The 22,133-nt window shown below is 39.2% G+C and overlaps 3 protein-coding genes across 4 annotated transcripts; 1 reads left to right on the forward strand and 2 right to left on the reverse strand.

Moving 5' to 3' along the window:
* The first annotated feature begins 452 nt into the window (after positions 1 to 452).
* On the forward strand, positions 453 to 6,160 carry tspan3a (tetraspanin 3a). Its single transcript, XM_049573854.1, has 7 exons — positions 453 to 632; positions 2,627 to 2,818; positions 3,119 to 3,193; positions 3,347 to 3,448; positions 3,580 to 3,732; positions 3,876 to 3,959; positions 5,306 to 6,160. The coding sequence occupies exons 1-7, from the start codon at positions 570 to 572 to the stop codon at positions 5,396 to 5,398; spliced, it is 762 nt and encodes a 253-aa protein (XP_049429811.1). The 5' UTR covers positions 453 to 569; the 3' UTR covers positions 5,399 to 6,160.
* Positions 6,161 to 8,007: 1,847 nt separating this feature from the next.
* Positions 8,008 to 17,635, reverse strand: pstpip1a (proline-serine-threonine phosphatase interacting protein 1a). 2 transcript variants are annotated; one of them, XM_049573852.1, is made up of 15 exons: positions 17,496 to 17,635; positions 14,564 to 14,664; positions 14,409 to 14,483; positions 14,239 to 14,273; positions 14,032 to 14,138; positions 13,844 to 13,906; positions 13,241 to 13,345; positions 12,125 to 12,170; positions 11,812 to 11,891; positions 11,186 to 11,284; positions 10,980 to 11,076; positions 10,748 to 10,832; positions 10,543 to 10,628; positions 8,711 to 8,805; positions 8,008 to 8,624 (listed from the first exon to the last, which is right to left on the reverse strand). In XM_049573852.1, exons 1-15 carry the CDS (start codon positions 17,523 to 17,525, stop codon positions 8,493 to 8,495), a joined length of 1,236 nt encoding a protein of 411 aa, XP_049429809.1. In that variant the 5' UTR covers positions 17,526 to 17,635; the 3' UTR covers positions 8,008 to 8,492. The 2 variants fall into 2 exon arrangements, with proteins under 2 accessions (XP_049429809.1, XP_049429808.1); XM_049573851.1 differs by having other exon boundaries at positions 8,711 to 8,808.
* Positions 17,159 to 21,520, reverse strand: rcn2 (reticulocalbin 2). The gene is made up of 8 exons (XM_049573853.1): positions 21,457 to 21,520; positions 20,870 to 21,010; positions 20,673 to 20,775; positions 20,386 to 20,582; positions 20,188 to 20,301; positions 19,977 to 20,070; positions 19,442 to 19,581; positions 17,159 to 18,369 (listed from the first exon to the last, which is right to left on the reverse strand). The coding sequence occupies exons 2-8, from the start codon at positions 21,008 to 21,010 to the stop codon at positions 18,226 to 18,228; spliced, it is 933 nt and encodes a 310-aa protein (XP_049429810.1). The 5' UTR covers positions 21,457 to 21,520; the 3' UTR covers positions 17,159 to 18,225.
* Positions 21,521 to 22,133: the final 613 nt, after the last annotated feature.

Below are 22,133 nucleotides of genomic sequence, written 5' to 3' on the forward strand. Positions count from 1 at the left end.
CCTTATCTCTGCATTCCTACTGTGACACCAGTATGCCTCATTATTAAGGCTGTGTAATCTGACCTGTGGTCCCAGAGTGGTGATAGTGGTGGTACTGATACCCAAAAATGTTTTATGCATAAGGGACAAGTAGGTAAAATTCAAGTCACATTTTCCACCACTAGATGTCAGTAAAGTAGGTCAATCCAGTTGCCATATTGATTACATTTAACTTACTTTTATTTTTAATAGTTGATTGCATATATAAGGCTGACAGTTAATTACAGAAAATATTGCATACAGCATATTGTGCTAACAAGACCTGTAATATTTGAATTTGGAGGTGGTCAAATCATTTGTGTGTGGATCATTTGTTGTTGTTGTTGTGTGTGTGTGTGTGTGTGTGTGTGTGTGTGTGTGTGTGTGTGTGTGTGTGTCGCGCATGTGCTGGTGGCGCTGCGTCGCTCCGCCGGTGCAACCAGATCCAGTGACACAGCGTTGGGATGAGTGTTGCAGCTGGCCGGGACATGTCCGAGTAGAAAACCTGCTTGTTTATCCAACACCTACAGCATTAAACCCCCGTGTCAAAGATGGGGCAGTGCGGCATTACATCGTCAAAGACGGTCCTGGTTTTCCTGAACCTGATATTCTGGGTAAGTTGGACGTTTTGCGACAGTTTGAAACGTGCGTCACTAGCTAACGTTAGCATTGTGTATTTAGCTATGTTAGCTTAGCGGTGTGTGTGCAGTCAGCTGCTCCGCTAGCTGCTGCAGCCGACATTTGTTTAACCAGGGAGGGATTAGTTTGAGAAGCAGCAGGAAAGACATTATGCAAGGTAAATTTACTTTTAAGGTTTATTGATTTACAGATAACATGGCATTGTTAAATGAAGCACCTGTCATTACGTTTAAGAGTATAAAAAAAAGACCATTTGCTAGCTTAAAAATGTAGTGTTGTCACTGTTGGAATGTAGCTAAGCTAAGTAGGATATATTTACTCAAGTACTATGTTGAAGTACAACTTTGAGGTACTTATACTTTACTGAAGTATTTTCATTTTATGCTGTTTTCTACTTCAACTCCACTATGTTGGAGGCAAATACTTTTTACTTGATGTATATAATTAATAGCTTTTATTAGTTACTTAACATAAGTCAGTTATATGTTATAATTGGTCAAGCTATCCATTAGTATATAAAGCAGTTAAAATTAGCCCCACCTTTACCAACTGCAACATTAAACATTAATGCATCACTTTAATTAATAATAATCCAGTAATATATTATAAAATAATATGAAACACGACATGCTTCAAGATTATTTTGAAGCTACAACTTTTTTTTACTTTCATTAAAGCAGGATTTTCAATACAGGACTTTTTCCTTGGACAAGAGTATTTTTGCACTGTGGTACTTCTAATTTAAAGAAGTAAATGTTCAGAATATTTATTCCACCACTGCATGCTTATATTGACTGACTCATTTTTATTTGTGTCATGCACACTTACATGTGCCTAGCACTCATGGGTTTGCAAGACACCATTACAATGATGTTGCAATAACAATCAAAAGTACAAGTCATCTAACTACTCAGTCCAGAAACTGAATATTCTGCCTTCTATCCCAGGCCTGGCAAAGAAATTCAGCCACCAAAAGGGTTCCCCTTTCTTAAAAACAATTTTTTAATGATCATACACTAAAAGAAATAGACATACATAGAAGTCACCCTACTGAAAAGTACATTCTTTATGTCTTCATATACAGGACAGTGAAACAAGAAGTGAACCTCATACTCAACTTCACCGCAATTACACAACAAATAAATTCTGTCCTCCTCTGGGGTGGCGTGAAACCTTCCAGTCTCTAATGCTTATTGTAACACTCCTGAGCGCAGCTGTGCACACAAGGATCTTTGTCTATTGTTTAGATTATTATACTTCACCTAAGGTACCACACATTTATGATATGCTGCAATACTATACTATTAATCTACTCAGTAGTACATAAAGTATCTAAACTCAGCTAAACATTTATGAACTACAAAATCAAGATACTATAAAATTCTGTAATAATATAATGAATGAATAATTTTTAGTTTGGTTACATACATGTGGAGAAACAAAGATTATTTCACACAAATTTTCTCACATTCAGTAACCGAAAAAGGAAGAGGATGAAGCTTCAGGCTTATTTTTGCCTGTCCTATATCAACCAAAGAATAACCTTGAATATCAATAATACCAAAGAAAGGAAGTAAATTAATTAATAGGTAAATACACTATACTCTAAATTATAATCCTCAATTATTCTACATTTCAATCATTTTACATTATAATCTGTAATCATTTTAACACTTTGAAATTAGCTATTCTGCAAAATTTGTATTTTTACTTTTGATACCTTAAGTAAGCTACAGTTTGCTGATGAAACATGTACATTTAGTGAAGTAACATTTTGAACTCAGGATTGGTGATGTTTATTTTTGGACTATGGAAGTTTTACTTTTACTCAAGTAAAGAATCTGAAGGCTTCTGTCAACGCTGAGTGTTGCTTGTTTAAAGTCAAACTATCACTACTCGCTTCCCCTTTCTGTAGAGGCTCGATTGAATTAATTAATTTTTTTTTTTTTTTTTTTTTGGTCACCCACAGGCCGCCGCTGGTATCCTGTGCTATGTTGGAGCCTATGTCTTCATCACATATGATGACTACGATCATTTCTTTGAAGACGTGTACACACTCATCCCAGCAGTGACTATTATTGCAGTCGGAGCACTCCTTTTCATTATTGGGCTCATTGGATGCTGCGCCACTGTGAGGGAGAGCTACTGTGGTCTCACTACGGTCAGTAAACTAGTTCAAAAGTTTCCCCTTGTATAGTGAGCTTTAAAACATGATGAAGAGGAAAGTGGGGTTTCAGGATGCATTACAGCAGTGCATAAACATATCAAATTTGACAAAAGCATTTGTCATATTTAATCAGATGCAACAGAAATACAAATCTTAAGAAGCTATCAAAGATTTTAAATAACTGCATATAGTATTTTGTCTAACTAGAACACACCAAAGTGTCAAACAGTCCACTTTTTACTTAAATGCATGTTAGTTTTTCAAAGTGTCCGTATCTTGACATTCAATCAACAGTTTGTCATCATCCTCCTGCTGGTTTTCATCACGGAAGTGGCGGTGGTGGTTCTAGGATATGTTTACAGAGCAAAGGTGAGAAAGTCAAATGCAAGCCAGTACATGTTTATTTTTGTCTTGGCCTTATTTGATGCGCACCTTAATCTGCTTGTGTTCAGTCATGCAGGTTTGTACAGTTCAAGATGTGTCATCACATATTTTTGTCTCACCCTTCTTAATCACTGGCAGGTTGAAAATGAAGTTAATATTTCTATCAAGAAAGTGTATGATGAGTACAACGGCACCAACAGCAATGCCCAGAGCCGTGCCATCGACTACATTCAGAAACAGGTGAGGACAGAAATTCTGTCTCCTCTTTAAATCATATATTGTTGTTGTTTCACCTTCATATTTCTGTTGGAATTGCTTTGACTGAGCGGGTAGTTGTCAGTAAACTCAAGTTTTTGTTTTGATTTTCACAGCTTCAGTGTTGTGGGATCCACAATTACTCAGACTGGCAGAACACACACTGGTACGAAGAAACCAAAAACAACAGCGTACCCATCAGCTGTTGCAAAAGTAACATTGGAAGCTGCACGGGGTCTCTTGCTCATCCTGAAGAGCTCTACCAAGAAGTAAAATAACCTTTAAATGTGTCAAGTTTTCACACCAAACACCTCTAATGTTTAAAGAGAAGTGACTTGTATGTTTGAACTTACTCTGTGTGTGTGTGTGTGTGTGTGTGTGTGTGTGTGTGTGTGTGTGTGTGTGTGTGCAGGGTTGTGAAGCTCTGGTCGTGAAGAAGTTGAAGGAGATCATGATGTACGTCATCTGGACTGCACTAACATTTGCTGCCATCCAGGTATGTAACTTTCACATCACCAGTTTTCTGTAGAATTTTTCTTCTCTTTTTTGCAGGACTTTTGCCGCAATTACTGTAATTCTATAGGATGAGCAGCAAGCTCCCAGATGAAGTAGTGAAAGGATGAGTTTGTTTAAACTTAAAACATGTACATCATTTTTCTACATGCCTGAGAAGATCGATATTACTGTCATGTCTGTGCAGTAAATATGAAGCTACAGCCAGCAGCCAATTAGCTTAGCATAAAGCTTATCTTAGCACTGCACCTGGCTAAGGTCCAAATCATAGGTTCCGCGCCTGCATCTCTGCGAGGGTCTACTTTGGTCCACATGACGAAACATGTCATTATCCACCTATGTTCGCAAGGGTTTTTTTGTGACCACAAGGACTGTACGTACAGCAAGAGCACTAGCTACGCAGTGTCTTGTACCACACTCCAGTCCAGTCCAAAGCACTGCAGTGAAGCCAGCTACACCCACTGCACTACAGGGAAATTACTTTTAAGTTTGATATTCAACGGATATTCACTCCAATCTCAGCGGCGTCTTCTTAGTGTCAGTTTCACCTGATGATGGCAGTAGGAGGACATTAAGTTTACTCAAGCCCTCCTGTTTACTGCTGGGTGCTGACCCTGGCCCTAAATTGCGCCATGAATGGAACCATGTGCATGTCCCTGTGACCTTAGCTGTCCATGGACGTTCAATGCGGTGGGTTTGTCTGAGCCTTAAAAAATAGTCCAGCTGCTAGCACCCCATAAACAACAACTTGGTTTTTTTACACTGTACAAACATATCTATATGCAACCCTAACATATTTATCATCTATACTGGTAACCTGTTTTGGCTTTGTATATTTGGATTGCACCTTACTGTCATCTAGTTATTATAAATTTGCACCCATGCTGTTCAACTTTGTATTGCACATGCTGCACAATGTTCTTCGTGAATAAATTTTAATCTTCCTGTATCTTATCTTTTTAAACAAGTAGATATAATGTGTTAATTAGCTGTTGGGTGGATTTTATTATCTGGTAACAGAGGCAGCTGTTTTCCTCATCTTGTTTTTGTGCTATGCAAAGCTAACGGTCTCCTGGCTACAGCTACATATTTACCATACAGAGAGTAGTACTGATCTTCCCATCTAACTCACAGCAAGAAAGCTGGAATGCAAATAAGTCTGTTTCCCAGAATCTCACTGTTAGCATTATAATAGTTAAGTCCAAAAAAATATTGAGTTACAGCTCTACAGTGAGGCCCAAACATTTATAAAGGGATGTAAGTGGCTAACAACTATAAAAAGGTTTTAAAACCAACAACACTGAAATTGTGTGTGTCTCTGTTTTCCAGATGCTTGGGATGCTGTGTGCTTGCGTCGTGCTGTGCCGCAGAAGCAGAGATCCTGCCTATGAGCTCCTCATCACAGGGGGCACCGTGGCATAAAGGAAAACTCATTCTCACCATAACACACTTTCAGAACTAACGTCGGTGAGAGCATGAAAATAATCTATTACCACACTAACCTTAAAACACCAACCACACTAAAGATATATATTTTACCTTTGTTTGTTTTGTTTTGTTTTGTTTTTTTTCCAAAAAAGCTGTAGACCAAATTCTTTAATGGTCAATGTAAATGAGATGTAGAGAGCGTTCTGTTGTCTCCGAGGATGAGGGTATAAGACCTCATCCTACGTACGGAGTAAAATGTGGACAGGGTAATTTCCTCATATGTTAGTTTGCACTATGTGTATGGCTTTGAATATTTTGTATTTAAATCTGTCCTGAAAGACTGTATAATTTTACCTTTTACCTTCACTACTACTACTGCTATTCTGCTACTACTACTACTACTACTACTACTACTACTGCTCAGTTTTGGTTAAAGCACCTCACCTTCACCAGCAGTGTTCTGTGACACCACAGCCCAGGCCAACAGCAAGTCACTACGTGTAAACTGTTTAACTCTACTGGCCTCGGCTTACCTTGTCTTTCTTTTGAGAATCAAACCTTTTAATCCCCCTCAGTATGTGGGATTTTTCAAGTAGTACTGCTTACTTAAGTCCAGATAGACTTTGTCCCATAGCTGTTTTGTTTGTTTTTGTCTCAACAGTCTACTGATGGTAGTTTTAGAATTTGATTTGCTCATATGTAGCAATAGCAAAACTCAAGAATGTAAATAAAATGTGGGGAAAGTTTGAGATTAAATGACTGCTCTTTGACTCTTTTAATTTCACTGACAGAAATGTCACATCTTAACAAAGAGATAATATTGTTCCACCAAATGTGACTTTTCTTTTTCAGCCCAGACAAAGCTCACATTCACTGCTGAACAAGTGAACTTGGTCCCAAAAAAAGAGAGGTCAAAGTTCAGTTGTTTCCCATGAGGGAGGGATGTGAGAGGTCCACACATTCAGCCAGATGCTTTGGTCTGTGTCTAATCTTTTATGCTTTGTAGCTTTTCGTCATCTCATCAGGTTCTAGGTTACCGTGCGCACAAAATGAAACTAACAAAATTAAAATATGACTGACAGACATCAGTAGATGTAGTTGCATCTGCCTCTGAACATCCTGTGACCACAGGGCAGCCAGTGTGGACCGTTTTTAGCCCACATGTTTAAAATGGTGATAAATAGACTCAGCTTTGGTTACTTGATCAACGCTGCAATGTGTCACTTGTTGCAGAGAAACCAGATATGTTTGAACCACAGAGCAGACTGCTCAGCCACATGACCCAAGAATAGTGCCCGGCTGCATTTGGATTGTTCTGTTTCTCTCTTGTAATACACATTAAGAAGAGCGAGAATAAAATGAAGCAGTAATGCCAAATTGTTTCCTAAATGGAAAAATTCAGCCACAAAATAACCATTTGTATATCAGATAGTCGTGCTATGTTAGCTTGAATTTGTGAAGGACTCTTTTTTTTCACATGCCTCCACAGAAAACAGCCAACATTGATTGATTAGGGTCAGTGTTCAACAGCAGAAAACTTTTATCAAATCATCTTCTAACTCCCAAGCAATTCATGCTGTATAAGTCTCATTAATCCAGCAGTTTGCTCAGCACTTTTGCTTCGCACAGTGTGATTTTGCTAAGTGAGACATGCTTCTGGATCAACATCCCACATTGCGTTCCTGGACCAACATTGCAGTCAGCCAGTCACAGTCCACTGACATCATCAGTGTGCTAAAATTCCTTTGTGCCTCTTCTGAGCTGTTTTCCATATTGAAGTTAGTACAATTTAACAAAATCCTTAGTTACACTGAACCAGTAAACTAGCCAATAGGCTAGAATTTTAGGGAGTTAGCTTTCTAAGTATGTAGGTTATGCTAACCAGTTAGCTTGCCAATAACCTTGATTATAGTAAACTAACAAAGATAGAAGGATAATATTATGTTCAGTTGGAAATACCTGCTATTAACACATTTTTACAGCCTACTTTCTCAGCAAGCTAACTCGCTAACCCTGCAGCAGCTCATAAGGATTTTGTTCAGTGTTACTGAGGATTTTGTTCAATTATAATAATTTGAATTTGGAAAACTAGTTCAGACAAAGCACAAAATACTTTTTAAAGAAGCACAGGAGCAGCACACAAATGATGTCAGAAGGCTGTGACTGGTTGATCACAATGTTGATCCAGGAACATGTCCTACTTGGCAAAGTCACTTTGTGCCAGTATTTCCCAAACACATGCATTTTCGCAAAAAACGTTGGCAAAAAACTCCTGTACTAAGGGTTTTTTGGTGAAAATGCATGTGTTTGGGAAACACCGAGCATATGACTGGATAAAAGAGACTTAAATTGTACTGCATGGGTTGTGTGAGAGTTTGTAAACTCATATTTTGATGTAGTTTTGCTGTTGTTAAATGTGGCCCCCAATCAATAAATCAATATGTTCACTGTTCGTCCTGGAGGCATACAAGAAAAACAATGTTTTCTCCACGCATTCAAGATAACACAGCACGACTCATTGATCTACAAATGATAATTTTGTGGATAAAGTATTCCTTTAAAAATGTCTGTCATTGTAATAAATAAATACAAGTAAATGCCCATTTACAAATAATTCTTATTAGCATTCAGAATAGAAACAATAACTACACAAATTATATACAGGCCAACAATAGAAATCAAACACTGCACAGATACACAAGAATACAACAGTATATGAATAAACTTAGTGCAGCGATCTCGTGCAACAGATGTCTTAATCTCCCAGCTGTCAGTGGTATGAGGAGCACTCAACACACCAGCAACGAGGGCAAAGTCATATGAATATGTGCCATAGCAATAAATAAATCATCATTCAACACTGCCTTGAGCTACTGTACGTGACAACCCCTATCCGAAGGATAATAAGACAAACAGTCAGCTCTTCAGTCACATGATCTCTGTCGCAGTGTCTGTCATGATGCCACTATATCACAGGTGAAGGGTTTGACATTTTAATCCTACTTGTAGGGGCTTTAATGATACATGCAACACAAATATGAAATGACAATGCCATTACAAAATATTACATAAGGAATGTCAGGTAAACTCATTCTTTGGCAAGGTAAGAGCCCGGGACCAATCCAGTGAGGCCGTTACTGCTCACCGTCCACCAGCCGTCATCACCTTGTTCTATGACGACCACAACGTCCCCGACGGACACAGTGAGCTCATCGTCCCCCTGAACAAAGAAGGAAACATTCAGTCGACAGATAAACCTCAAAATAAATAAAGAGAACATGTAAAGTGTCTCATGTTGGAGCTGACCTGTGCCACGTAGTCGTATATGACCTGGTACCCCTCACTGCTCAGCTGGGAGTCCTGACAAGTATTAACGGAGGCATATACTCCATCTGATGTCTCTGCTGAGGAGTTTGACAGGACATAATCAGCACTGGTTTACTTACTGTATGAAGCTGCACGTAATTTGCAACTTTCTGCCCAAACCAGCGACTAAGCTGATAGTAAGACATCTCAGTAGATCATTGGCAAGCTGAACAAACGGTTTGATAGTGGTGGTGTAAAGCTTTTTTTATCTAATGTACCCTGACAGCCCCTCATCAACACCACCTGTCACGTGTCAAATGTGTTTACTTGAACTGACTATAACTTGGATGTTATTTTAAACTGTTTCATATTTAAAAGTGAATACTGTTACGATACTTATTTTGGTACAAAACATGTGGTCCTGCAACTGTTTATGTGTAGGCTAAACCCATTTTTGCCTGCAACAGAAATCCTGAATTTCCCTTTGGTGGAAGTGTTCTTAAGGTTTGCCAAAATACAAATCAGAGGAAATTTTCAAACATGGTCAGACTGTTGGCCGAAAAGTGAGTTTTTGTTACCATACTATATTTAGTCTGTGGGCACATGGGACTTCTGTGGTTTTTATATATATATTTCATTATATTTTAGGGAAAAAAACAGTAGTCCCATGTGCCCAAAGACTAAATATAGTTTGATAAGAAAATGGCTGTATCTCAGAAACTTCAAGAGCACAATAACGTATTTGGTATCTATGAAATCACATATTAAATATCTAATATATACGCACATATGCAGCGTAAAAAAGTCACATGCAAGTCATTTAGTAAACATAGAGTTTGCATTTTTCCCCATAAATCAAAAATCCTCATGTTGAGTATTTTATAAAAGTGTGTTTTGTTTTTTTCATTTTATCTATAAAGTTTAAAGTTATACTGCTAGATACTTGCTCAAAGTTTGATTGCAACAGTTTTCAAGACTTACATATACATATATTTTGATCTATATTTCATTTATTTCTACAGGAAAGGAATTAAAAGTAACATTATGTGTTACAGTTAAAACTGGCCTGACTCGGTTAAGATCTTTTCAGCAGGTTCCTGTTAAGCAACCAAAACATATTACAATACAAAATGCAGAGGCAAAACAACAAAACATAGGCAGCTACACAGACACTGCAAAGTAGCAGACTGAAGTGGAGTGAGTAAACTTCAGACTAGTCTTACTCAGTTTACAGCCTGAAGGCCAAATCTGGCCCGTGATAGGGTGCAGGGTGGCCTGCCTACCATTTTCTTATTCACTCTGAAAAGAAATTGATTCAGATGGGGATTTTTTTGTACTTAAAATCTGAATAAGGTGCAACAATTCTTAAAAACATCTAAATAGAGCTTGCTCATTAAATTGAAAATAAAATAAAATGGAACTAGGGGAGAATCAAATCCTAGAAACGCCCCTGCATACACCTCACCTATACAGGACTGCTGTGACTGGATTTGCCTTGTTTATTCATTTTATTTGATAAATATTATAATTAATGACGGAGGCCCCTGGCCGTGTACAAAGGTGGCCCCCCGGCAGGCATGTTTAGTTTCCCTATTTTAGACCATTCAGAACAAATGTGGCATTTTAAATCATCGTATTAAATAAAGTATTTGGGTACATATAGGTTTGGGAACCTCACATAAATTTATAATCCTGTTTCCTGGACTAAGGACCCTTACCTGTGAATCTCTAGAATAATAACTAAGTAAGTAACCTATAGTTGCTCCACACTTTGTGTTTCAAGAATCAAGTGACACTGGAAATTGCAGTGTCACTTGAATGACTTTACTCACCTACTGTACCAGTAGGTTGTGTGGCTGGTTCATTGATGCTGAGTTTGGATCCACTGGAACAGTTTGACTGCAGAAGATTTGAAAACCTGCAAATTGGGGAAAGTACTGAGTGAGACGAGGTTAAGTGAGGATAAAGGACTCTGTGTAATCATAATTGTCACCATCTGTCATTTGGTAACAGTGCTCGCCATTGTGTAATCCTGACCTTTTCATCACTCCTACAAATCCAGCGCTGCCGTTTCTGTCATCCGTAGCATCCCTGTCGTAGTAACTTTCGTACTCGATTGGAGCTGTAAAGAAGCACCACTGAAATTCAGTTCACACAATCCATCACCTGTTTCAAAACACTCAGCACAGCAGCTGAGCGATAATATTAAAATTTCCACCACGGAACATATTCAAATCGAAATCAGGAAAACCACAGGGCAGGTGCCTACCTGAGGGGGTCGAGCCGGTGCTTTTCATCTCCACAAAGCAGTTGTTGTCCGTGGTGATGTCACACTTTTCCAGTATTTTCCTCACATTCTCGTAACACTGAAAGAGCAGTTTGTCAAAAGGTGAGTTTAAAACATACAGGAGGGTATACTGGAGGGCTTTGCTGAGGGTCTGCCCCATACAGATGTGTGAGAACAGCTGCACACACCTCATCGTCATTCACACTCTGCATTGATAACTGGTTACAGTGCACCCACAAAGAATTCCTTAGTACGCTGAGGCGGTCTTCTTCCTGCAGCTGAAACATCTGCAAAACAAGAAGACAGGAAAAACACTGAATAATCTTGGAAACACTGTATGTGCACTTCTGAAATATATTGATGCAACTGGCAATTTCAAACAGAAGCATCCAGCATGGCCTTTAGTTTCTGTGGATTGTCAACTCAAACATTCATAGCTGTCATTAGAGTGATTTTTAATGCCTCATAGTTTTAAATGTATTATTATGTGTAATATTTTAACTGTTTCCTATGTGTATTATCTAGTGTTGCAAACTCCAGTTGACCTTCTTAATAGGGATGAATAAAGTAGTTGAATGGCTGCTTCAGTTTTGTTGATGTTATCACATGTAGGAAAACTTTGTTGCCCGGAAACTCATTAGTGACTCACTTTAAACTCTGCTTATAGGAAGTATCGCATATCCTCATTGACCAAACAGGCCTCGGGTATTGCCACTCTTGGTCTAAGTCAGTACATTTTGAAATGCATCAAGCGGCAGTGTGCAATCCTCACTGGATAAATACAGTCAGAGGAGAAATACAGCTTACACTTTACCTCACATGTGCTGATGTGTGTCGACTCCCACTCTTGACGAATCTTGTCCAGCTGTTCAATGTTTGATTTGTACTGTTTCTCTGAAGACAAGTGAAATAATTTATTTTAATAAAAGAATAAATGCACTTAAATAAAGTTTGAGGGTTTATTTATGTGTTGCCTTTAGCTCTATTTTTGGAATCCCTGCTAAAAGGGAAGGAAATGTAACCACCATCCTCAGAAAAAAAGAAAGTTAAAAAACGTTCTGGTAAACCATAGCGGCTTCTTACATGACAAGCTGCAGCATTTCACTCGACTTATTATTTGTCCTTACCAGCCTCCACTGCAGCTTCTCTGCACTGTTTAGATTTGTTGTTCATCTGAGAAAGAAAATACAAAATTACACATTGCCTTTATAGCTGTAAAACTGTAATTTTCCCCTGTTAAAGGAAATCTAGTTTATTGCGTAAGCTTTTCAACATAATCTTTGAATATAACATTCTGATTCTTTGTGTCAAAAAAATGCAAAGACTGTGATGCTCTTTTTGTTAATTCAGCAGTGGCGCTCCTAGACATTTTTCATAGGGGTGGCTGAATGGAGCCACTGAAAATCTTGGGGTGGCACACCAAAACAAAAGTCATAACTGAAGTTCTACTGACTACTGACTTACACTGACTTATCGTATTAACTCTCTCTAAATCAGTGGATACAGTTTTTTAAGTGTCACATCAGCTGAGACAACACATTCTCACCCTGCCTCATCACATATTGACGTTAGGTCATAGACCTTCCACATCCAGATAGGACGTACAAAGTACCCTGGATGCATTGGTTGTTGACATTTTGGGACACTGTCAAGTTTGACCTCAGTTGGCCTTACAATCTTGTGGGACAAGAGCATTGTTCTCTCGAGTGAGGGTCAGCGTGAATCCTTTTATCCCCATTCAAGTTAGTGGAGTGCTTAACTTGGAGTAGCCGGCTTGGACACCGGAAGTTTCTTGTGCGCTTGCTGTACAGGCCAAACAGTGCAGAAGTAGTGCCAGTCATCCAGGTTATTTTATGCATGGCAGTTTGACTTTTTTTTTTTTTTTGCACCACTGAACAACTTAAATAAGAATGACAGGGTGCCGCCTCCAATCCTGTATCCAGTTCTCTTTATACATCCAAGGTACAAACAAGCAGGAATTTGTGACCCCATAACTACTTTGAAAACTAATCATGATCAAATATGTGACTCACACAAGGTGTAAAGTGGAAACTTGAAACCGCCAGTGCACACACTGTACACTGAGAAAAAACTTTTTCAGTGGAAAAAGGACATATTGTGTTTAGTAGCCTGTGGATAATTCATTGATTGGACGTAACAGCATGTATTGTTTTAGAAAGTCATTACTGAGTTGAAATCACTGCACTGGATCTCTGTTGAAGCAAACCACAGCACAGATTTACCTTCTCGATCTGTTTGGGAGTGGCCGTAGGAGCGTTGCCCATCTTCTCTGCAGTTTGCTCTGCATCATCTGCCTCCTTGCAGCGCTGCTCGTAGGATCTTTTAGACTGGGAGGGAAACAGAACAGAAACCACCTGAAACTTTAACACCCATACTTTGTTCAACAGATCTATGAACCCTTGACAGGAAAAGGGGGGGCAAGCTGTACTGAGAAAGAGGTATCTGCAGAAAAGACAAAGTACATCAAGTTAGACCTCACTTCCTTCTTCTGAGCAAAGAGAAGTATGAACTCAAGATCCTTAATGTGTTCATCACGCCAAAGTGTTATGACTGGCATGTACTTATTATCTTGCGAAACCATCTTCCTCTTGTAAGTCTCATCTATATGTACAGCCAGGCTTATCTGCTAAGGTCTTTTCAGAATGCACTTCTTTAGTTACAAGCAGGATGTAGCTGCACTCCTGAAATGCACGCATGCTGTTTACCACTGCCACCAATATATAAATAGTAGTATGAATACACTCACTGAAACTTTGTCAACAAGGGCCTGCAGGCACATGAGGTGTAATCACACAGATCATCATGATAATATGAATTGACCTTACGTCTATTGTTTTCTTGTAGAGGGAGACTTTTGTCTTCTGGACCTTCTCCATGATGACTTCAAACTGAGAAGTGAAGAACCACATAACATTGTCAACATCATCATAAAACCACACCCAGAGTGGCAGCTCTTTTTAGATTTCCTCTGTATGCAAATGAGAGAAAAAAGAAAAAAGCTTCTCACTGGTACCTTTTTTCTCTGTTCTTTCTGTCGCTCTCTAAACTGCTCCATTCTCTTCAACTCGTCCTTTAGGGCTGCAGACAGCTGAATGTGTGCGTTTCCTACATTTTCAATTTCTGAAAAATAACAAGACATACAAATAAAAACTCAGAACTGAGTGAGAGATGTATGAAATACACAGAAAAAAAAGATACAGGAAATATATCCTGTGCTTACGTGTTCTCATTTCATCAAAAGATGACCTCAAAGTGCTGTGAAGATAAAATGATGAATACATTTTTACACGCACTGTTGTCTGCCAGTCGTGCAGTGCAGAATAAATGCATTGCTTTGACTTATAAATATTAATAATGAGTATATCATTGCTCAGAAGCACAAACACCCACCAGATCTCATATAAACCTCCGGCCTTGCGGGCAATTGTGACCAGTTCCTTTCCATATTTCTCTTCTGCTGATGCCCTATATGGACAAAACCACATCAGATCTGAGTCAAGTCAAGTTTTCATCAAGACCAATTCATCGGAAATTTGTGTGCCCACCTCATTTTCAAAAGCTCCTCCATGTCTTTACATGTTCGTCGACCATCATGGAGTCTCTGACTGATGGTCTCATACCCGATATTACTGATGAAGTCCGCTCCCTGGAACCATAATACGCATACTTTTAGTGATAAGAAGAAATTTTTTACAGGGAATTGAGCTTTAATACAAACCACAGATAATGAGCAATAAAAGTCAATATTAGTTTCTTTACCCAGAAAGATGACTGATGATGATTTAAACTCATTTCAGTTCATGGGCCACATAATAGTTTGATCTCAAGTGGGCCACAGCAGTAAAACCAGTGCATAATAACCAATAAATAACAACACAGTCAAATTATACCCTTTAATTTCTTTTAAAAGTACTTTCTGAAAATATTCTGAATCCATTCACAAAGCAGATGATGAACGAGCCTGAGGTGTGATAAAAAGAATGAGTGCATTGTCAAACCATATGTGTAAGTTTTTCCACATTCAATTAGTCTACTACTACCTGTCATTACATGTGCATTTTCCACACACTTACACACATGTGTAGTCATGCTGACATCACCACACCACACTAAAGTGGAAGCTATTGAGGAAGCAGGTTAAATTAACCCCTGCCTCGCAAACCATTTACAATTCAAAATTGGCAGAGTGTTAGTGTTCAACTAATACTGTTATTAGATAAAATATTACACAGATTCTGGGATTTCAATGTACTGCAACATGTTGCCTAGTCCTAATTAAACGCCCAGTCCCTTTTACTAGCCTGGTGTTGCTACACATTTTGACAAATAACGGCCTGGGGTCTCATTTATAAACATTGCACGCACAAAAAAGAGGCCTCAAAGTGGTACACCACTTCCCACGCAGTTGTGGTTTATAAAAGCAGACTTGATGGGAGAAACTTTGCCCCTTGCTTACAAACATTTTGGAGATGAAAATTGGTGAGATAGATGGTGAGGTGGAAGCCTGATTGTTGAAATTATGTAACATTTTTTGGTATTTGTCTGTACATACATTTCTAGTGTGGATCCTATGCACTGTTTTTTAAATGAGACCCCTGGTCTGGTTGCCAAGCAGTTGTTTTTATAGATGCTCTTTGGATGTATAAAACCAGACTGTTGGCTACCCACTGGAGCTAACATTAGTTCACTGTTTAGATTGTGCATATGAATATAAATGTTTTATTTTTGTCTATATGGAGATGCTACACATTGTTAGCTCGGTTGATATCATTTTATTAAAACCATGAGCACCACAGACAACCACAAGTTATTTAAATTCACTAGCATGACGGAAATACAAGTGGCGACTTCCTTTTTCTGAAGCTGTCATAACATCAGAATATGTGTCTCTTCCTTGATCACCCAGGAAGTGTTTTTTTTTATGATAATTAAGTTACGATTATTGTTTTAACAGGATAAAGTGGTGTTGTGTTGGTGTGCCGTAAAACAAGTGTCATAGCACATAATTGATATGTTATTCAAACCCTAATTTTTATACATGTAATATTCACACTGGTTCAAAAAACAATTGGATTGTATTCTCTGATCTTTGCTGAGCAAGAGTTTTGTATAAAAATGAATTAAAGGCCTGTCTCAAATATAAGCCTGTTGAATTCAGCAATTTAAGCAGATAATAGCCCAGGCTAGTAATTGAAGTTTTATGGTTTCTTTAATAAATATGACCGCATTAAATGTTCATTATTTTTTCATGGAACTGTATTCTGGTCGAGGTGAAAAGCCTCTGAAACAGCCTTTTAAGCGAAGTAGAGTATTCACTGTTTAACATGCTCCTAAACATGTCATCTCTTAGCCTTCACAAGTGCATCACATTACAGTGCAAAGTCATCCAGTGGGCCATATGTCTGACACCCCTGATTTAAATGATAGATAACTGCAACTTTTACTTTCACGCCTTGTGAAATTTTCCACGTAGAGGTATTGTGGTGGTATCTCATCAAGGCAAATGGAAATTGTTACATGCTGCTGCTGCTGCTGCTGCTGCTGCTGCTGGGGTCTGAATGGAAACCAACCAAGTGGGAGAAGTACCAAAAACTCCCGTTCGTGTTGAAGTATTCATTTCTTGCTGAAGTTTGAGAGATGTGAAAGTGCACAAATCTCTGATGACTGCACTGTGACTGAGTTACATTTTAATTGATAGTCCTGATAGCAGGGTGAGAATGAAGAGGAAAAGGGAAGCACACAACTTCACTGCGTAAACCAAAGCCACAATAGAGCTGATTTTTGTTTCTGATCGGTCAGTTCCTGATGCTTTACTTACAGTTACTGTAAAAGAATTGTACAGAGTTAGCAAATGGATACATGAACATTTTGAGTTGTGGTCTGCTGCATTGTTGTCTGAGAAGGCGGTGAGAGGTGAGAAGACAAAAGGCACATCCAGTGCAGTAAGGAAAATGAGATTAGCCTGATTGACAGGAAACCCTGAACAATCTTAAGAACACTGTGACCACCATAACGCTATTTTTAAAATCTTCTACTGAGACAGTGCTGTTTAGTTTGTGTGACACACCTTGTTTTAGATAGATATTTTACACACACCCAGAGATTAAAAACAGTTGTTTCGCTTATCAACACTGCAAACATTTCAAAAGTTAATGTTTTAATCCAAGCAACAATTCAGCACCTGTTCTGTGAGTTTCAGTGTGAGTCAAAGGAAAGACAGCAAAGAATATTACTCTAAAGACAGGACAGAGTGGTTAGCTAACTGTAGTCAGAGATAGGCTACAGATATAACTAGTAAATGGTACAGTGATACTGTCCAGACAAAATGAAAAGCATAAATACAGTAGAAGTGGAATGATATCACCTCAAAACTCCAGTAAACATACTGAATACAACACTGACTTCACAGCTCAGTAACAAACAGTCAACTTAAGCTCTGAAAATAAACATCCTCCAAAAGAAGACCTACTAACTCACCCAAAAGGCATCTTTGAATTCTAATTTCATCTTGGCAGCGGTTAAAAAATAGTCCCCGTTGGAGAATCCACTCAACTTCAAGTCACTTTATAACGCCTGGCAGTGAGGCAGGCTGTTGCTCGCTGCAACAAGTGAAACGGATCATGACACATTCAGGAAACCAGCCGTCAAACAGCAACACTCACTTACTCATTTGATTTAAATGAGGAAGAGCTGCAACATGTCAACGGTTACCACAAATGGACTGAGACTCGTGTCAGTTCACTTTGGGCACATGTGAGAAGACAACTTATGATGACACAGTGACAGTTCAACAAAGCTGTTGAATAAATGTGATCAAAGCAAACTTAAATTTCTTGTGGTTACAAGCATGTTTCCAGTTCCCTGTTCTTCAGGATATGTGTGTGTGTTTGAGTGGGCAAAATAACAGGAGTGGCTTGGGATATTATGCAATCCAATTTAACAGCACTGCAACAGGTACTATTTTGTTCAGACTTTGCGTACACAACACTGTGATCAGTTCAGAGGTGTGTAAGTGAGTCAGTGATGTATCATGCTTATGTTGCAATGTGTGTTTTCCTGCCATTTAGTCCATAATCAATATTATAAATGATGGTTGACGGACAGGATCAGCAATGATGTAAATACAGTGCAAGAACGTAAGTGCAACACAGGAAATAAACATTACATAATCAATGACACATATAAGGAACTTCACAAAAATATAATGTTATAATTCATCGTGTGATACGTGCAGCTGTCTGCCGTAGTCTGTCACTTCACTGTTCATGAATGTTTCTTGGTTTTTCAAAACTTCAGCCACTGAGATCTGCCCGTCTCCGTCGAGGTCCATTTCCTTGATGAGGTGAAGAGCCTGTTGATGACATGAGCAAAACAAGCAAAGAGAAATCATCAAATAATCTGTCCTAGCACCATGGGGAGAAATGATATATAATCCTACCAAGCAACAGCTAAAGGAGCATCTATTTACTGATTAAAGAAGCAGTGTGTAGGATTTAGGGGGATCTATTGGCAGGAATGGTATATAATGCTCATTATTATGTTTCATTAGGAGGGTAAAATGCAGTGTGACATGGACAGCGGTTTGGTGTGGTGTCAGCATTGATGCAGGCACTGTCATGGTGAAGAGGAAGTTGAGGCAAAAGGCAACGTTCTCAAGTTACCCATCCGTTTATGTTCCGATCTTCACCTGTGGTCACGACAGTGACAGTGACCTAAAGAATGAGATCGCGGATACAAGTGACTGAAGTGAGTTTCCTCCGTTAGGTGGCTGGGCTCAGCTTTAGAGACAGAGCGAGGAGCACAGGCATCTGGAGGAACTCATAGTAGAGCCGCTGCTCCTTTACGTCAAAGGGTCCAGTTGAGGGGGTTTGGGTATTTGATCAGGATGCCTCCTGGGTGCCTCCCGTTAGAGGTGTTCCAAGCACTTTCAACCGGTAGGAGGCCCTGGGGCAGACCCAGAACACACTGGAGGGATTATATATCTCATCTGGCCTGGGAACATGTCGGGATCACCCAAGGGAAGGAAAGCATTGCAGGGGTGAGGGATGTCTGGAGTACCTTGCTCAGCCTGCTGCTCCCCAAATGAAAATGGATGGATGTTTTCGTGAGTTTATAATCACCTGAAACTAAGTATTGTTGTGGTCTCATTAGCTTAGAATGAGCCCTTCATATTGACATAGGCAACAGGTCTTTTTCCACAGAACCTGGCACGTTGCCATGTTTCTACGGTAGCCCAGAACGGACAAACCAAACACTGGCTCTAGAGAGGGCCTTTTGCATTGTTACATTACCTTAAGTCCACTGTAGGTTCTACTTCCCTCAACTTTGAACTTCATGCTGCTAAATCCGACACACTGGTCCTTTAATATTTATCTATTATGCCATCAAAATCTGAGCAACACACTGGGACAGTTAAGTCTCACCTCTTCTCTTGCGGAGCCGTAGCTGTTAGGCGCAACCCAGCGGAGCTGCTCGTCTCGATTCAACTTGCCATCCTTATCTTGATCATAGAGGTCTCTGAACCGCACTGTTTCTTCAATCTCCCACTGTGAAGGGGAATCCGCTGATGAGAGGAAAAAGTGTTAACACAGCTCAGGGGACGACAGCTGGTTATAGCAGAGGAAACTCCCAACAAACAGATCATCATCTATACCTTAAAATAATTTGTGGATAGTCTTTGCAATGCTGCTGGTTAGGAGTCTTACATTGTTTGAATGGAAAGACAGACTTCCTTTAACTTTCAGTTTATGGATTGGAGATCTTATGCATCATCTGACCACAGAAAAAATTAGCTATGCCAGAAGAGGCTGTGCAGTCAACTTCTACACTATTTGGCAATCAGTTCTGGGTCATGGAGAAAAGATGGGTGCCTCAGAACTTTCATATGTATAGATATAAAATTGCATCTTGTGTAATCTGGAAAAAAATACTTTAAATACTCTGACTTTGTGGTCTTACCGTCACCACGGACATCTCCAATAAATTCTTTCAGGCTGATGAATCCATCTTTATCTGTGTCATATTCACTCAGCACATCTTCAATGGCAAAATCCTGTTTGGAAAAAAGGATAAATAATTTAATTCTAACATGAAATATGAAAATCACTCTTATAATGTGTGGAAGAATACATCATCATGTCAGGTTTTGCAGGAGCTATATTCATCTTACAGCCATGTGATCCACTTCAGACGGGTGGGTGAAGGCAAGAAACTCCATCACATTAAGACCAGAAGTGCCGTCCACATCAGCAAAGTCAAAGCGCCTCTTCTCCTTCAGGTGGAGCTGATGGGAATGTGAGCCTGCGTTAAGGTACTACACATAACCAGGCTGTGGTTTAATGTGACAGGACAAATAAAGTATACTTACAAGTCTGAGAGATTCTTGCTCTGGATCATCCAGAACAGCGCTGTCATCCAAACTAACGAGCTGGTCATGAGTGACTATGTTGTATTCTTCCCACGTTACAACACCATCTTTGTTAGTGTCAAACTCAGGGAACCGCTCCTTTGCATCATCCAGGGCGTATTTCCTGTAGACCTGCTGAATCCACAGTGTGATCTCCTCTGGTGACAAAAACACAGCAGGCTGAGTATGACCTTGCAACACCTCTGTTCATCTTTGCCTTCTTCAAATGTAGAGAGACATTCATCTACCTGAACTTAGCAGATTGTCACCATTCGTATCGATTCGCTTCACAATTTCCATCATCTTTTCCCTCTGTTCCTCTGGGCTGAGTTTCTTTAGCACCTCAGTGTCCTAGATGGACGTAAAATAAGCAGAGCAAAGAGTGAGCAGGTGATGAATGAAGAGGAGAAACTGGGCTGAAGAGTGTAAGAAAACATTAAGAAACCTCATCTCCCAGCAGGATGTTCATGTCATGTTCAGGGTTGTGCTGCTGGCCGGTGTAATGATCTTCATGGAGGTGTTTGTGAGAGCTGTGTGCAAATCCAAACTGAAGTACCAGCAACACCAACAACACAGAGGATGCCATCTGTTGAGTAACACAATTATTAAACTGTAAATGAAATGCAAACACTGACTACAAAACCCTTGAGAACTCAGATGCCACAATGCAACGGCGCCATCTTGTGGTCAGCTAGCGGAAGTTCGTACAAGCTAAACTTTCTGAGTCCTACATGATGATGAAAGCCGCTAAACCTACCAAGAACAACAACAATAAGCTGACGAGAAGGGGCGACAATAACACAAAAAGCCTGTTAAAACTACTAGTTTCTATCTACTGTAGTTTTAATTCATTCCTGTTCCTGTTTGTGTTTGAGAAACACAGATATAACATTACGTGCAGGCAGACTTCAGGACGACATTAGCAGCGTTAGCCGAAATAACTAGACACCGTTATAGCAGACAGTCCACACAAGCCAGTGACAAAGTAGCTGCGAATAAGATGATAAATTATAGAAATGAAGATGTTATTACCGTGGAAAGTCCTCCGTTCAAGTGTTGACAAAGTGTTACTCAATCTAGAGGATACGTGCACTTCCGGCTACACATTCCAAAATAAATGTTTTCTTCTTCTGGTGTGTGTGTGTGTTAATTTTTTTGTGAAATACCATAAAACTTCAATACATAGGTTATTATTTGCTTACATCACTGAAATCAAAGTGCCTTTATTTGGCACAGGTGTCAATATGGGACAGGCCTTTAATTCCTTTCACACAAAACTATTACTCATCAAAGATTAGAATCAAATTGTTTATTTAAACCAGTATGAATATTACTTACAGAAAAAATAGGCTTAAGATAACATATCAGTTATGAACCATTCATTTTATCTAGCTCTGACAGAAAGAGCATCACAAAGAGTTATGGCACTCAATGATTCCAGCACATAGTGACACAACACTAGTTTATCCTGTTAAAACAATACTCACAACTTGGATTCATTTTTATAAAAAACCCTTTTGGTTCTTTTGATCGGAGGACCCTTAGGCACAAAACAATATGAATAACTTACGGGGTAATCGAGGAATGGACACATAGTTTGAGGTAGCAAATAACCTGGTTTTATACATCCAAAAAACTTCTATTAAATGAACAGCTTGGCAACCAGATCAGGCCTCAAATTGAGACAGGCGTTTTTTTGCTGAAATGTG

This window comes from Epinephelus fuscoguttatus, linkage group LG4 (genome assembly GCF_011397635.1).
Source record: "Epinephelus fuscoguttatus linkage group LG4, E.fuscoguttatus.final_Chr_v1".
Taxonomy (NCBI): Eukaryota; Metazoa; Chordata; class Actinopteri; order Perciformes; family Serranidae; genus Epinephelus; species Epinephelus fuscoguttatus.

Coding starts and splice junctions, on each gene's coding strand:
- tspan3a (XM_049573854.1), top strand. CDS start 570: ATGGGGCAGTGCGGCATTACATCGTCAAAGACGGTCCTGGTTTTCCTG. Junction 2,819..3,118: donor GCTACTGTGGTCTCACTACG/GTCAGTAAACTA, acceptor TTCAATCAACAG/TTTGTCATCATCCTCCTGCT. Junction 3,194..3,346: donor GATATGTTTACAGAGCAAAG/GTGAGAAAGTCA, acceptor AATCACTGGCAG/GTTGAAAATGAAGTTAATAT.
- pstpip1a (XM_049573851.1), bottom strand. CDS start 17,525: ATGAAATTAGAATTCAAAGATGCCTTTTGG. Junction 14,484..14,563: donor GAGGAGCTTTTGAAAATGAG/GTGGGCACACAA, acceptor TTGTCCATATAG/GGCATCAGCAGAAGAGAAAT. Junction 8,625..8,710: donor TATACGACTACGTGGCACAG/GTCAGCTCCAAC, acceptor TTCTTTGTTCAG/GGGGACGATGAGCTCACTGT.
- rcn2 (XM_049573853.1), bottom strand. CDS start 21,010: ATGGCATCCTCTGTGTTGTTGGTGTTGCTGGTACTTCAGTTTGGATTT. Junction 20,302..20,385: donor AGCAAGAATCTCTCAGACTT/GTAAGTATACTT, acceptor CATTCCCATCAG/CTCCACCTGAAGGAGAAGAG. Junction 18,370..19,441: donor ACGGCTCCGCAAGAGAAGAG/GTGAGACTTAAC, acceptor TGTCATCAACAG/GCTCTTCACCTCATCAAGGA.